Source organism: Podarcis pityusensis, assembly GCF_964106645.2.
Source record: "Podarcis pityusensis genome assembly, chromosome: 13".
Classification (NCBI taxonomy): domain Eukaryota; kingdom Metazoa; phylum Chordata; class Lepidosauria; order Squamata; family Lacertidae; genus Podarcis; species Podarcis pityusensis.
In genome coordinates, this window is record NC_138038.1 from 24,397,399 (window position 1) to 24,414,288 (window position 16,890).

Sequence of the window (16,890 nt, forward strand, 5' to 3'; positions counted from 1 at the left end):
TATGCTCTGCCATCAAGCTATGCACTTGCCAGCCACCTAAGTTATATCCCCACTTCCTGGCTTCTCCTCTCCTTTCTCAGGGTGCTCAGTTGAGAGCAACACCAAGACGATGGGACCATTTTGCTGCCAACTCAGTTGTGGGGCTGCCACAGAGGATGAAGCCCTGTGCTCTGGCGGTCCCACCGTGGCACACAGAGAGGCTATTAAAGAAGGTGCCAAGGTACGAAGAGGGTGCAGTGGTTGCAGGACTTCTAAACTGGAAAAGCAGTAGTGGAAACCGAGCAAGGCTCAGCTATGGCACGCCGAGGCTTGTGCTTCAAAAAACAAAGGCAACGCCTCCATGTTAAGGCAACTGCTCATCAGCTCCATTTTATGCCAGCTGGGTGTGGACGTTCACCTGGCAAGCTGCCACGGCAGCTCAGGTGCCTAGCAAGGCTTGCATAGCAAAGGAATAGCAGGACGTGCATAAGAGAAGAGAGCGCGGCTGGCAGCATACTGCTCAGGTGTGCCTGGGAATTTGGGGGTGGCTGAAGTTAGTACGCTTTAGTTCTATTTGCGCAACTCAAGAGACAGTTAACCGGCCACCGGGACATGGTCAGCTATTTGTAAAGCTAAGAGGTAGAGAAGGATCAAGTAAATATGGCCCTGCCCTGTAATATCAGGTGTGGGTGGGTTGCTTGTAATTACTTGTTGGTAATATAGAGGATTATGTACATGCACAATGGGACAGGACAGGTTTCAGGGCTGAGCCCTGGCACAAACCAAAGATTTAAAGTATTGCTATGGTTGATGCTCCATCAGTGCAAGGATTTCTGCTCCCCACTCCCACACCTTTTTAAATATGTTCTGGACTTTCTCCTGACCTACCAGAGCAGATCTGGGAGTGGTGCAGGGGGAAAAGAAATCCTGTTGGGCTAGCACATGAACTTAGTTGAATACCACCCTAAACTTCTGCAACCACAACCCACCAAAAACCTGAGCTGAATACCTAGTGCAAATGCAGCCCAGAGAGGCGTCCTATATATTGTTTCCAAGCTTTACTCTTGGAAAAAGCTCTTCCAAAAATGGGGGAAGTGAGGGTCAAGCTCTGCCAAGTGTTGGAAATTCAGAAAGTCCTGTAGGGTTGGGGAAGGGCTGTAGTTCACAGCAGAGCATCTGATTTGTATGCAGAAGCTCCCAGGTTGGATCCTTGGCATCTAGAAGTACGACTGGGACAGAACCCTGGATAAAGCCCAGAGAGCTGCTGCCAGCCAAGTGTAGACAATAGATGGACCAAGGGTCTGACTCTGCATAGGGCAGTGTCCCACATTCCTATGATTTTAAAGGCATCCATGGGGTGCGCCAAGGGCTGCAAATTCACCTGAGCATGCGCACAAGAGCTGGGATGCCCCCGGACTTAAAGATGGACAGCAGGCCCTCGCGGTGGTGGGACAGGTTGTGGAGGATGCTGGTGGTGCAGCGGGCTGTGTCTAGGTCGCTCGTGCTGTGCATGGTTCGGACCACGGCAGCGACTATCTGAGGGGACTGCATCAGAGCACGGCGCGAGGCCTCCTTCTTGGACAGCTGGTTCACAATCATGGCTGCTTTGCTGACCACGACCTGGAAGGAATGGAGGCAATGAATTTAAAAGGAATGAAGGTAAGAGGTGAGCTGAAAGGACGAAACAGGGAGCTGCAGTGAGTTCTGCCGAACACCCAGTTCTATTGTGCTGCAATCAATCTTTATTGCAGTCAAAGACCAGACAAGATGTAGTACATCAACACCAAGGGGCGGACGCGGCAGACAAAATTAAAAATTCCCTATATACTTATTTACATTAAAAATGACACTCCTCTCTTTATGCTGCATATTACACATCGCTGGTGATGATGACAGCCCTAAAAGCTCCAGCGTTCAACACTAAGCGTGGCTGAATTCTGCACCCTGTGTTAGTTACACAAATCAGAATCATTTATCTCTTTACATGATCCAGTCCGCTTCTGCGAGTCATGGGGGGGGGGGGTGTCAAGGGTCCTGAAGTAGTTCTATGTGCTAACAATGCTATTCATCAGCCTCTTGGGCTTCCAGGATTTCACCAGAGATTGCCAAAAACTTTGCAGTTGTAAGACCTAGGCACACTTGGTAATTTTTTGTGGGGTGGTAAATTGAAGAAGACTGGAACTGAAGACTCCGGTGCAGAGAAGTTGCAGAATTTCAGTGGAAGCACAGAATACACCATTTCATCTATGGGATCACTGACATGCCAACTACACTCCAGACCACCCACTCTGCTAGGCAAACCGACTCCAACAAGCCGCAGAGGTCCAGAGCCTTACCGGATCCTCGTCATTCAAGAGTTTGGTGAGTTCGGGGATGGCGCGGGTGGCCAGCTCAGCATCATCCTGGTAGTTGATGAGATGCACAATGGCCGACTTGAGCATCTGGGAGGGCTCGGCCAGTCGCTGAACATTTGTCTGCTGCCCTTCCACTTGGGTGGTGATGAGAAGGGAGCGGTCCTCTACCGTCTCCGGGTACATGGCAGCCCGGACGCGCTGGGCACGGGTCATGGCAAGGTGGGACTCCAAATCCGCTGCAAAAGAGGGTGAGCGGGACAGGATTAGCACAGAGGAAATCCCAACCAGGATTTCCATCCACCTCGCAGGGAGGTTCATGAAACTGCTTCAGCTCTGCGAGGTGCAGGAGTCCTCACATGTGAGCCAAGAGATAAGGCAGGAGTTAATTAGCCAGTGCGATTAGGCAGTTGTAACACAAAGCTGCTTAATTAAAAACATGAAAGGGAGGTGGGAAATGGGGACTGGTTTGCACTGGAAAAATATACACAGGGATTTGGGGGGGGTGTTGACGTGCCTAAATTATTGCAGCAACCTGGATTGCTGTGCTACGCAGAGAATCACAGCCGTTTGCTGCCTCTACCTGCAGATGTGACTGTCTCGCTGCAGTCTCCTACAAGTCTCTTCTGTATTTATCTCAGTGAAAAGACAGGACAAAATTTGCTCTCCCCGTTTCCTGATCCTCTTCCATTTTACCGAAATCACATTGCCAAATTTTACAGGCACCGAATTTGTTTTGCAAAATCTGTGATGTCAGTCACTTGCAATATGCGTTCTTCGCAAAAGAAGAACATTTCCCCAAAGAAGCCTGAGCAAGAGTATGTATTTTTTTTTGCAAAAAAATCACAAAAATGCATACCCTTTGGTACTTTCAATAGGCATGGGTTTGTTCATACTTCAAGTTGCAGTTCCCATGTAGCAAAGTGAAAAGAACAAAGAAGAATTAGCTTCTCTGGGTTACTGTGGAAACACCCTTGAGCTACAGACTTCTCCATCCTTGTCCAAGTCCACCTTCACAACATCCTACCAGGAGGTACTCTTTCCATTTCATAGCCAGAGAACCACAGCTGAGGCAATGTTACTTGTCCCACCCAATGGGACTACGGTATGGCAGAATTTGGATTTGAATCCAGATTTCCCAGCTCACAAGGCTGAGGACCAGTTCTTATGCTACACGAGCAGTGAGGTCACGTCCCAAGATTCAGATGCCACCAGTTCATGTGGAATGAACTGAAACGTTCTGTTTTCTGTGACAACATCGTGGTTAAACTAGCCACTAACATGCACTCTCATGGGAACTAATCACAGCATAGGAAGTAATCACACAGAAGCGGCATTCTTGCAAAAATGTAAGAACTGTCTGGATATACTGCCCTGCTGGAGCAAGGCGTCTCTTGGGTCTGTGTTAGTAATTTCTGAGCGCTGATTTAACCTTTAAAGCCCTACACATCCAGAGTCCTAGCCTCTTAGAGCACACTAGTGTTGGGACCCACTGATGGCAAGTAAGAATTTTTAGTACGATCATCATCATAAAGTAAAGAGTTACAGCCTGAGCCAGGGTGGGTTGGTTGGTTGCAACAGCAGCGCTGCTACCCATACAAAAATTATGGTAGAAAAAGGTAGGTCCAGTTCTGAGGAGCCTACCTTCTTTATGGAATGCCTTCTTCCATATCACCCAAACCACCTATGCTTTCTGCAACCAGGCTGTCAGTTACCAACAGCAGAGCTTCTTTTCCCCCTGCTGCAGTGCCTGTTTTTCAGATTCCCTACCTATGCGGTTGGAAAGTTTAGCTCCCAATTCCCGCCCCCCTTCTTATTGGCTTTTTTTTAAAAAAAATGGCATTGGAGTCTGGAGAGTGTTCGGATACAGTGCTGGTGAGATTTAATCTGGCACTATAACACCCGGTCTGTGTCTCTCTCTTTTACAATGGAGGTGACTTCAGTATTGTATTTCGTGTTTGCCTTGTAAACCTCCTCGGGAGACGCAACAGGGTGAAGAGGCAATATGCAACGCTGCTTCATCACATGACCTGAGGCAAGGGCGTGGCCTGAAGGTTCATGGTGCAGCAACCAGAGGTGGTTTTAGGGTAGGGTGACCAGTGCAGTCGCACTGGGCTCCACACTGCAGGCAGGGTTCAAAAATAGCAGGGTGCCAGGTGCATTTTGCGCCTAAAGGTTCTTCATTTGTGAGCACCTCAAAAAATCTGGAAGCCACTTTTTGAGCCTGCCTGACATTCAAGGATTACTGAAATATATGTGCTTTGAAGCATCAAAGAATATGTTAAGGATAGAAATTATGTTTAACAATGAAGGGTAGAGTGTTTTGAAGTTTGGTACCAATATTTTTATTGGAAACACCAAATTAAACACGTATTCACAATTTCTGCTAAAAATGTGAAATTAACAATGTGTCACTTATGTGAATTGTGTATTAGTTCATGCTTATCAAAATAAAAAATAAAAAGTGTTGCCGAGCCAACCCCCCCCCCCCAAATGGCGACTAGACATTCTGTTTTGGAGCCTATAACCCAGGTCCCAGAAGCCATTGGCTCCTGGCTTTACTATCCCAGCTTGTAACACTGGCTGCTGGAGGGAACCACAACGATTCAGAACAGAGTGTGAAAGGTGGGGGCGCCAAATTTGAGTGTTGCACAGAGCACCACTGAAATGTCTCCCACTGCAGCAGCCTTGCTCAAGCTAAGCTGGTCTGAGTCAGTACCCAGATGCGAGACTTCCTTTTGTTATTCAATAGAAACCGCAGATTGACTCAATAGAAACTCGATTGACTCCCATCATGTAGGATTCACGTAATAAGCATATAAGTAAAGTTTCACCTTGTGCCTGGGCTTGGGCTTGCCCAGCTCCAGCCTGGCTGTAAGTGGTGGTCTTCTTAATGGTGTACTGCTTGCCATACAGGTCGTCGTCGTCCACCAAACACTTGCTGCTCACCGATGGCACCTGGGTGTTCATCCCGGAATGGATGCCCGAGTCATAGGTGTATGTCTGCTGCCATTCCGTCACCTTGATGGGTTGCTCCATCATGTTCACCACCTCCATGGCTGCTCTGCAAGAAGATCCACCAGAGTTAAACCACAGCCATAATGAGTCACACCAACAGCTGAAATCCCCCTGTATCAAGTTCAGGAAAGTAAGTCAAACTTGGGTGCCTCTTCATACTGCAATCAACTAACAGAGTATGTGACCTGCACATTTAGCTTCGGAATTCCCCATACAAGAAGTAATGTCACACAGCCCCACCCCACCAAAAATACTTTTGTCCACCACATCCAATGAATTCCAACTTTTTTTTATTAGAACAAGGATAACTTCTAGAACTCACGATAGCCTTCAGAATGTAGCAGTTCCTTGGCCTTAATATGTGTACTGCACAGCGCTGCTCTATATATTTTGCATATTAACACCAGGACAAAAATCTACAGCACGTTCCCACAGCTTTTGCATTTTCTGGGCAAATGTACAAGCTTTGTAGAGGCAACACACTCTTGCTCACCAAATACAGGATGACACAAGCTGTGTTTACACCACGTGGCACAAAGGAACAGCAGATACAAATTGGAAAATGCTCTGCTGTCTTCTCACTGTAGACCTTTACCTGATGGGAGTTCTCTCTGAAATGACCATGTTTCACAGTTTTGCCTCACTCTCTTTTGAACTCAACTACTGTATACGGTACACCGTAACATGCTTGCTATTCCTTGTGGCAGAGTGTTCCGCAAGTCAATATAAGAAGGAAGAAGAAGCCTTATGAATGCTGAATTTTAGGGTCTAGGGTCAAGGGAACACAGTTTAGGATACAGACTCACAGAGGGTGTGACATCATGAAATCTTGATTTGCATATGCAGGTAAACCTCACAAATCATCACAGGAAGATCTTTCACGGGCACCAAATGCCAACTCCAGCACAGTCCTTTAAGGGAGATAGTTTATACATTCAACAGAATCCCCATGCAGATACACACCATACCTTTGAAGAACATACAACACACATTTAAAGCACATGACTTCCTCCAAAGACTTATGGGAACTGTAGTTTAAGGGTGCTGAGAACTGTAGCTCTGTGAGGGGAAACTATAGTTCCCATGATTCTTTGGGGAAAGTTATATGGTTTAAATGTGTGTTCGATGCGACGTAAATGTGGAACCACTCCATGTAAGGACTATATCAACTGATTGCAAAACAAACCACCAAGGACTAACTAAAGTATAAGAAGCCCATAGTCAAACTTATTTGGGCTCAGGAAGGGCTCTGACATTTTTAACGCAACAAGGATCCAGGGAAACATCCACACACAAAGCTATTTCCAGGAACATAAAACTCTTCAAAAAGCCTTTATGTCCACTTTCAAAGTTTACGTACAGGCACCGACAGCGGGAGACCTCATTAGGGAAAGCGCACCTCAGTTTAAGAACGGTTTTGGTTTAAGAACGGACTTCAGGAACAGATTAAGTTCATAAACCAAGGTACCACTGTAGTGCATACTACTGTTGGATCATATTGTTTTTGCACTGGAATAAACGATCTGCCTCCATCTTATTTTAAACATGCATTCTCCTCAAAGTAGGAGTCTGTGCCTTTTTTATTATTGCGCCCATCTTGCTTTCAAATATGCCACGTAGGATTAAAAGAAACCATGTAATGACAATGTCTACTTTACTCCATGGGACTGTTTTAACCTGCACCCTTAACTTTTTGACAGTAAATAAAAGGGCTAGATCTTCATTCTTTCCACCTTTCCACCCTTTCACTTAAGCCCGCTGCCACTCCCTCCTTTCAGAATGAAGTTCTCCTGGAAATTATATATATTTTAAAGGAGGGTGGGAAGAGGCCATGCAGAAGGCCACGACTATATGGCAGATCCTCACAACTGTACACTTTGAGGCTCATGCGGAGACGTAATGTGGAGGAGTCTGCAGCCAGGAAGGCAATTTTGGTAAGGGAACTCAAGAGATTCTGCTACTTCCTGGCCTGTACAGTATGCAGCAAGGGAGGGCAAGAGAGAAGGAAGCAGGGTTTGAAGAACCGAGAATACGCCAGTTGACATGGGCTCCCTTGCAGGCAGGAGATGGAGCAGCTTCTATGCACGCTGGGGGGAACCTTTAAATGTGGCTCTTTTATTAAAGCAGAGAAACCCCAAGGCACCCCGAGAGAAGAACGAGGCTTTGAAAGGTAGCACAACAAAAGCACTCTGGAAAGGAACTCATCTCTAGCCCAGCCAAGCCAAAAGCCTAAAAATAAGCATACACCGTGGAATGTACCTCTGCCTTGTTTGCTTTTGGAAGCCATGGGCAATTGCCAGAGGAGACATGGGGGGGCATTGGAAAGAGGGGAAGCGAAAGGCATAAACACACCACTCACCGAGATGGTATCTGCCTCTCCCAAGAAGCTTGCCCTGGAAGTCTGGAGACAGGGCTGGTTGGAAGCCTGCTCCAGACTCCGCCTGCTTTCCTAGGAAAGGGTGTGATGCTAGAGAAATACCTGTTAAGTCACCCCCCCCCCAAAAGAAGATAGTAACCTCGCCCTCTGAGGCAGCGCTATGCTAATTCTACAGGATAGGAATGTGAGAGGGAAGCGCTGATGCCAGGGTGACAGTCAAGGATGATTACCAAGATAAAAGTAGAGTGAGTGAGTGTATCTATGAGAAAGAGAATGAACGCTGTGCAAGTCAACACATGCATCACATCTGAAGGAGAAAGGAGGTACATGCACAAATCACCAACTCAAGTTTCCACAAAGCCCGGGGTGTGTGGGTATGTGCAGCTGAGTCATCACGAGTGAGGCTGGGCAGAGTGCTTTCCCCGTGCAATTTGAAGGCAAGATGTTTAGTATCTTGGACGGGCTTCACCATCTGGGGGCGGGGGAGTAGCAGGACCCATGCAGCCAATCTGTTCAAAGCATCCTCATGCATCTTCAGCCTGCCTGGGAGAACCCAGCAGGGGCCAGTTCAAAAGTCAACCTGACCTCTAGTGCAGGGTGGGAGGAGAGGAGAGGACCTTGCTGCGAAGGGAGGGAGCTGCTGCCATGCTCCTGACCACACAACACGTAAGAACAAACCAAAGAGGACAGGCCGGAATGCATTCTATACTGACGGGGGGGGGGGGCACGGTTTTTATGAAAGGAATTGTGTGCATACTTTTCGAAAACAACTGAATGCGGTGGTGGAGGAGGAGACTCGCACTTGAGACTCGACAGCCGCTATTAGGGGAAAGTATTCCTAAAGCCTTGTCAGTGTCAACCGCTCACAGAATCACAGAGTTGGAAAGGACACCGAGGGTCATCTAATCCAAGCCTCTGCAAAGCAGGAATAGTTAGGGATTCTTTTACTCTTTCGATCAAGGTGTGTCTGTGGTGTCAAGGTTTGTTGCCTGCTAATATTATAACGCTGCTGCCTGAAGCAACATCCACATATCCTGTCTTTCATTTCATGTAGTAAGCCAATGTTTCTTTATTCTCCTGTGCATGAATTTCATGTGGGTGTGAGGATATGGGTAAGGACATTCGTAAAGGGGGGGAAATAACAGACGAGGCTTTTTTTTCTTTTTGCTACATGCTGCCTTGAGAAGGGTCCATCTTCACTCTACATATGTTATGACCCTAAAACAGAATTCAGCCTGATCTGAGAACTGGGGGGAGGACAGGGGCGGAAGAGCTCCTCCTGCTGCTCAGCAGGCACTAGCCAAAAAGTGCCCATGACAAATCAGATCACCTCTTTCCAAAATGGCAACCCCTCTCCTAACACTTTGCACAGTAGCAGTGTATTGCACGTTTGTTTTGCTTCAAGCCAGCAAAACCTAGCAAAATAAATAAAAACTCTCTCTAGGCCTCAGCAACCTGGTGCCCTCCAGATGTTCCAGATGTGCTGAACGGGCATGATGGGAATTGCAGCCCAGAACATCTGGAGGGCAAATGATGCCGTATCTTAAGAATACAGCTTTTCGGCGCTCTTGCTTTTGAAAAGCCTGAGGGGTGCAGGCAAACTTTCAGAAGCCAGAAGCGGGGATGCGAGCAGGCAGAAAGACTGAAGCGTCTTGCACTGTTCCTTGTTCCTACCCTGCAGCCCAGCTAATACTAATTTATGTACATGTCATTCATTTCCAACAGCTGCCACCCTGCAAAGAAAAACCTCCTGTGTATTTGAACACCTGGAAGTACAATAAATTGAGCAAAACCCCGATGCAGTCAAATTGCAGATGTGCCTCCCACTGCCTGCCCAGCATCAAGTTTCGGGGCAGCACACGTAAGCCATGCTCACAAACCCTTGACTGGCTGCCTGTGGCAAGAACTGCTAGGAAGCTTGAGACCTAAATAGCAGCTGCTATGCTAGGTTAATCACGACTACATGCTGAGCGCCTGAGAAACAGCTTTCTGAAGATGAATATCCAAGGGAGACTCTTGTGTGAGAAAAACTGGATTTTTAAAAAAATCAAAAATCAAAGGAGCCACTATTTTAGTGGACCACGACAGTAAGACCTTAAAGATATTTATCTTCCAGCTCCATCACAGGGTAAAAGTTGTCACATCTTGCCAATCCTATCCAGAGCTGCAACCAGCACAGTATCCATAATTATTATCCCCACATCTGTAATGCTGGCCCTCCTCCAAGGAGCTCTGTGCATGATACATGCCTGTATCTCATTCTGGCCTCACAACAATGCTGTGATACAAACAGGAAGAGCCATCGTGATTAACAGGCATTTTGTAAGAGGGACTGACTTGCCTCACGCAATGGCTATCTGTCAGGGGCTTGAACCAGGGTCTAAGGTTGCATACACAGCATCCATTTAAAGCACTTTTTTCCCCACAAAGAATCCTGGGAGGTGCAGTTTACACCCCCCCCCCAGCTACAATTCCCAGCACCTTTAACAAAGCACAGTTCCTAGGATCCTTTGGAGGAGGGGAAGTAATGTGCTTTAAAATGTATGGCGAGTACGCAGCCTAGGAGTCAACGGATGCAATTAGCAGGATTGTGCGGTCAAGCTGATCTAGGCAACCTCACTATCTGGGGGAAGCAAAGTTCACATATCTGAACATTCTCCCCACGAATACACTACGCAGGCTGAAAATTAGCATGCTCTCTCCCACTTATTTTTTGTTCAGTCTGGTTCCTGTGGGCGGGAGAGTTCAGGCAAACAATCCCACTCCCTGTCTGCAATGATTAAGTCCAGGAAAAGCTTTAACACTTGATTCTGCCGATTGCGACCTTAAGTAAAAAAACAATTCTAGTAACTGACAGCACCACAGACAAGACAGGAACACGTATGTCATAAATCTCAGCTGTCCTTAACTGTCATTACTTCTCCCAAAGAAACATGGGGATCACAGTTCTGCAGCAATGCTGAGAATTCAGATGGAGGGGGGGAAGGGGATCTCGCAGAAATGCAACATTTTTTTGTGGCTGCTAAACATAACTGCATTCTTAAGTATGTGCATCATCAAACTGGCTGGGAATAAAACATGGCCAATACCTACTAAGAACACTGATAGAACAAGGTAAAACTCTGGTATTGAAGCAACTGGATTGCACACCAGCAAAATGTAGCTTTATGCTACGTCTGTGGTTAGCGAAGGTGCCTCCCTTCAAACAGAAAGTTAAGAACAGCTACCACACCACACCCACGTTAGGAATGATGGTGAACTGCCACCTCCTTCTCCAGGAAAGCCAGTCAGGCAGGTTCCTCCCTCCAGGTGCAGAGAGATGAGGAAAAGTGGAGGACATATTCCTGGGGGAAAGGAGCTTCTCAGCCTGGCACTCCCTTTGCCAGCATCCAGGCAGGTCAATGCAATTCACTATATAATGAACTGGGCTAAGATGGAAATATCCACCCGGGTCCAGATACAGTCATACCTCAGGTTGCGAACGCTGCAGGTTGCATGTTTTCGGGTTACGGACCGTGCCAAACTGGAAAGTACCGGAACGGGTTACTTCTGGGTTTCGGCTCTCGCACATGCGCAGAACCGCAAAATGACGTCACGAACATGCACAGAAGTGCCGAATTGCATCACACGCATGCGCAGACACAGCGCTGTGGGTTGCGAACGTGCCTCCCGCACAGATCACATTCGCAACTCGAGGTATGACTGTAACTTCTTGGCTGTGAAGTTTGCTAGATGCCCCTGAGCCACTCACTTCCAGGCCACTTCAAGCATTATTTGCTTTCCTATATCGAAAACGCTTCCAAAAGGGGTACAAGGTTTTACAATTACGCTTAACCTACATGCAGCAATACAGACATGTGTGCAGTTGTAGTCACAATATTTTCCATTTTTTAAAAAAAATTAAACCCACTCTTAATGAAAAGAAACTCAGGGTTACAATAATTCATTAACAAATGTGTATTCCATAAAACAAACATCAATGCAAAAAGTACATCTGTGCATCAGACTAACCACCTGTCCACATGTATCAGCGGCGTCAAGTTCCATGCAACACTGGGTGGGGGGGGCGCTTGTCATAGGAAGACCCAGCAAGGCCCGGCCCCTCAAGATTGTGGGGGCTCAGCCCTGTTCCCACATACTTTGGGGGGAGTTCACCCCATAGAGTTGGCGCCTATGACATGTACACACACGGCCTTTCACCGAAAGGAATGTATGGTGTGTGTGTGTGTATACATATATTTTGTGTGTACACATATATTTTATACACACAGAGTTGCAAAAACGTAAGAGCCTGCTGGATCAGCCAATAGCCCACCTAGACCAGCATCCTGTTCTCACAGTGGCCAACCAGACACCTATGGGAAGCCCCAAAGTAGGATTTGAGCACAACAGCGCCCTCTCCTACAATTTCCAGTAACTGCTGCTGCTTCCGAGGTAGAACCAAGCTACTGTGGCTAGTAGCCTTATCCTCCATGAATTTGTCTCATTCTCACAAGTCCACCTCCAAGTTCGATTTGCAGGTTCTCTTTGTGGTGTTAATTGCTGCTGCTGTAATGAAGGTGGTGGGAGGGAGAACCACACAGGGAGCTGTGCACAGGCCTCAGCACATGTAGTAACTGGCTCTGATGTGGGGGTAGGGCAGTTTTAACCAAGTCAGCAGAGCCACTCATTTGCAGGTAGTTGTGCTGACATGATTGAAATCACCACACCCCATAGCGAAGCTGTTCCCACATAGTTTAGCACAGTGGCGGCGGCAGCAGCAATCATACACATACACACACAAAGCCAATATGAGAACCAAACCTGACACTCTGTCCCTAGCTCTCCAGTTTATGCAATTAGTTTTTAAAACCGTAAAGAGTTATGTTCTTCCCGCAGGTAAATCCTCTCCTTCATCTGGTACGGGAGCCATATGGCAGCTAGTTAACCAACTGGATCTGCCCCATAAAGAATGAGCCCTTGGCAAGAAGATATGTAGAATCCATTTCTTCCGGGTGTTTCACTATCTCAAAGCTGTGCACCAAGCAAAACTCAGCCATGTTGCAGGGTAGCGCTTTGAGCTCCCGAGCCATTTTCAAACGGCATCAGCAGTTTGCAAAAGTGGAAAAAAGGGGAGGGAATAAAGTAACGCTAGACTCCGAGAAGAAATGCTGCCTTACATTAGTTGACTTACAGGCATTACATACCTAAAGGTTTCAAGGACAGGTTTCAAGCACATATCCTAGCATACCGGGGGGCGGGGGGGGGGGGGCAAGGTTTAGCTTAACAAACAATTCCCTCTTGAGTTTAGAGAGCTCATAGCTGAATTTTAAATTTTTCATTTTCCAGAGCTTCAGATGCTTACCAGCTGTATATAAAAAGCCAATTCATTTCTAATGTTTCTGGCCCTTCAAAATGGGAGTTTAAGTACAGCACGGCTATTTTTAACATCTACCTTTGCCTGGCGTGCAAAACACAAACAAGAATGCAACAAGAGCCGACAACACAGAGCGGCCAACACTGTAGAGTACTTGAAGAAGAGAACAGCATGAGACAGCCCATTTTCGGATCAGCCCCAAAAATACTTTTGAAGCCCTAATACAATTCCCATGTGTATCTGTATTATTTTTCGAAAAAGTCATCTACGCTTTAGCGATTCATTAGGTTGATTACATTTTAAGTATTGCAAACAGGCACTTTTGTGATGTACTTGAATGAGATAGCACTGGGTGGTTTTGCAATTAATCCACAGTTACTAACCTTCAAAAACTATTGGCTGGCCTACCCACAAATATATCTGGACTGTCTATTTGTGGCACACAGGCAGCCTGGAAGGTTGCTGTTATTATCATGCCTTGTCTTGAGTATGCAACGGCTTACAGTTTAAGAAACCGTAGCTGTTATTAGTTGTTGGAAGGAAACAGCCACCTCTCACTTTTCCTTCATCAAATTTAAAGGATATTTTCGGCAATGGTAATACAGCAAGTCCAAAATGGTTTCAAAAGAGAAGTTTAAGACCATCACGGAAGAACACTACAGGATGGACCATGGTTCTGATCCAGCAGAATGTCCTTATGTACATTTGCCTATGTGAGAGGTGATCATAGAGCTGGAAGGGACCCTGAGAATCATCTAGTCCAACCCCCTGCAATGCAGGAAAATGCAGCTGTCGCCTTAGAACCTGCAACCTTGGTGTTATCAGCCCTACACCCCAACCAACTGAGCTATTCAAGTTAGATGAAGCAGTCCTGGCGTGTGGTTTGCATACCCCCTTGCCTTTAAGTTCTCACCTATTTAAAAACCCAGCTCATCCTCCACTGTACTGCCAAACTTTTGCAGGCCACGGGTTGCTTTATCGCCTTCAGATGTGTGAGGTTTGGACCAAGGCCATTTTGCCTTAGTGGCACCCTCTTGCAAAGACACAAAAGAGCAACGAGGCTCAGCAGGCTTGCTACACCCTCCAGGGTGTAATGCACTTTTGAAGAGACAGAGAAAAGCAAAGGCCAAGTATCTGGACCAGGGGTATCAAAGTGGCACTCTCCAGGTGCTATTGTAGTACTACAACTTCCATCAGCCCCAGCCAGCATGGTCAAGAGTTAGGGGTGATGGGAGTTGTAGTCCAGCAACGTCTGGAGGGCACCAGATTGGGTCCTCTTGGGAAGAGGAAGACAGCCAGGCTTGTTGACTTTTGTTCCTCATTCCAGGCTGAGCTGTAAGATATGGCCCAACTCCTTTATTCAGGAAGCTGGTTTCAGAACCACCTGGGGGAATTACAGTGCTTCCTGGTTCTACATATTCCAATGGGGGAGCTCGGATTAATCAGGTCAGTGATTGGGATTGGTGGGTGGAGAGGGAGGGAGGGGGAGAAAGGAAGGGAAGAAACTCCCATGGCTGACTAAACCAAGGAGCTTCCTTTTATGGACATGCTGAGACAGCTGAACTCAAGAGTTTTATCCTATTCTGTAAAACACATTCCAGCTTCCTCCCTCCTCCCCCTTGTCTCCAGCAAGGGTTGAGTTGAATCAGAAATCCAGACCTAGAAGAGACACCAGGACTGAGAAGCAACAATAGCCTGTTCCTTCCAGGCAAATACCTCAAGGAGTACCTCCCGCAGATTGTCAAGCCAACTAGGAGCAGAACTCCCGGCACTAACCAGACTGTGGATTCATCAAAAGATCTGGCCCAGCCCCACTGCTGAGAAATGGCTCGATTTAAACCCTTTTCTCCCTGCACAGGGATGGCACCTAGAAACCCAGTGCTGATGATTTTAGAAATTCTGAACATTTACTTTTGATTTCCTTAGGTTCCAAATTCTTTAAAGGCACGGGTTGGGAACCTGCAGCCCTCTGGATGCCATTAGACTACAGCTTGCATCACCTCTGATCATTGGCCATGCTGGTAGGGCAGATGGGTGCTGGGGTCCAATAACATCTGGAGGGGGAGCAAGTTAGTCGCCTGTGGTTTGCTACGGTCAGCCTTAGCCACAAAACCATGCGTATCAGCATACAGCATGCAATCAAGTGAGTCTGTCCAATTCCACAGGGAACTAGATCTCTGGGGAGAGATTTCCAGCCACCCCATGCAAAAGCTGGTAAATAAGCTAGAGCATGCGCACATTATAAAAGCAGATGAGATATGCCAAAGCTCCCTGAAAGGGTCAACTTTTCCCACACCCGACGCCCACACTCATGCACAGCTTATCTTAGCTACATATGCAGTGTGGGAGCAGCTGTTAGCAGCAGCCACTGCCAAGCAAAGGCAAGAGGCTCCTTGCTTAGAGAGACTGCCACCTGGCTGAAGGAGATCCATGCACTGTTCCCACTGGGTAAAACTGGTAGCTCCATGAAAACGAAAAAGCAGCTTGCTGAGAACATCTGCACAGCAAATTCCTTGTCCCTATTTATTTTTTTAAAGATCTTGCACCAAAAAAGACACCCTCCTCCTCTATGTTGTTGTTGTTCTGCAGCTTCCCCCTTGCCCGCTGCTCTGGACAAGTCAGGTTTTAAAAACCATACACTGGATATGTATGAAACGCTGTATGTGACACTTTATGAAATCACAGACATTCAGAGCAAGTGAAGTCAATCTCTCAGACACTCAGAGAGACTTTTACTATGTCAAGAGTTTCATGATCTAAGGTGGCAGGAATAGGAAGGTAAGATGCAGAATAGGATCATCGTGAGGTTAAATTACTTCACACACAAACCTGTTTGGTGTCCCTGAGCTGTGTAGAAAAACTCACAGGTTGCTGCACCTAAGCCAGCCAGCTCAAAACAGTTAAACAAGACAAGGGGCTAGAAAGTGGAAGCTGGGAGTTGAAATTAGCTGCCATTGCCCTGCACAAACAAAACATCCCTTCTAATTGCTGGGGAGAACCAAAACCCCACAGGGCTTCCTTGCTCCCTTTTCAGGCACCGCAACATAACATGTGACGGTGGACTGTGAGCAGCCTATTGTTCTCTCTCTAGAACGAGGTAGCCGTTTCAAGCTGGCCAGACAAAAGCAGCCTAGAGGCGGCACCGTCCGTGCTGACTGAAGCATAAAGCAAGGGAGGCTCCAGAAGCCTGTGCATGGCACCATAACTCCTAGGGAAGTGTGGAACACGGCAGGCAGGTTCAGCAGAATTCCAGAAAATTTAACTTCCACAGAAAAAGTACGTTTCTAGTCCTCATGCTGGCAGCCAAGTGATTTTAACCCATGCCTCCGGTGAGTTAGAATACCTGAGGATTAATGGTGCTGCCTTGGGCAGGGGAGACAGAAGTACTATTCATTCGTTTGTTTGTTCGTTCACTCTCTTCCCTTTTTTATCCTCACAACCACCCTGTGAGGTAGGTGAGGCTAACTTTGATTTCACAGTCATGTTCACCCCATTGTGGCTTTACTGTCTTTGCTGCTGCCCTGAAAACAGCCTTGTAGGAGTTACTTTCAGGGACTTTTCATTTCTTTTCATCTTCTGCTTGCCCTTGGCCAGCTCCTTCCATGTTTCTAGTTCCTGCTTAGATTCTGACAGCAAACATGCGTGGTTATAGCACATGCTTCCCGCCTAGCTTCAATTCCATCTGCATCCTAGATTTCCCTGTGTTTTTCTGGACTCTGGCTTGCTCTTTCGCCCAAGAGGTTTTGTCTACCTCATCACCACTGTGTTTACCACTTGGAGCCTGGCCCTGCCAGCTACGTACATAATCT

At 47.0% G+C, this 16,890-nt stretch overlaps 1 protein-coding gene across 2 annotated transcripts in view; it reads right to left on the bottom strand.

Moving 5' to 3' along the window:
• Positions 1–16,890, bottom strand: part of JUP (junction plakoglobin) — a 60,420-nt gene that overhangs the window by 13,597 nt on the left and 29,933 nt on the right. The window contains exons 1-4 of one of the 2 annotated variants that reach the window (XM_080978288.1): positions 7,708–7,820; positions 5,165–5,394; positions 2,316–2,569; positions 1,361–1,599 (exon numbers count right to left, since the gene is read on the bottom strand). In XM_080978288.1, the coding sequence (XP_080834414.1) occupies positions 1,361–1,599; positions 2,316–2,569; positions 5,165–5,387 (716 nt within the window). In that variant the 5' untranslated portion in view covers positions 5,388–5,394; positions 7,708–7,820. Of the gene's footprint in view, positions 1–1,360; positions 1,600–2,315; positions 2,570–5,164; positions 5,395–7,707; positions 7,821–16,890 lie in introns of those variants that run through there. The other variant, XM_080978287.1, reaches the window with a different exon arrangement.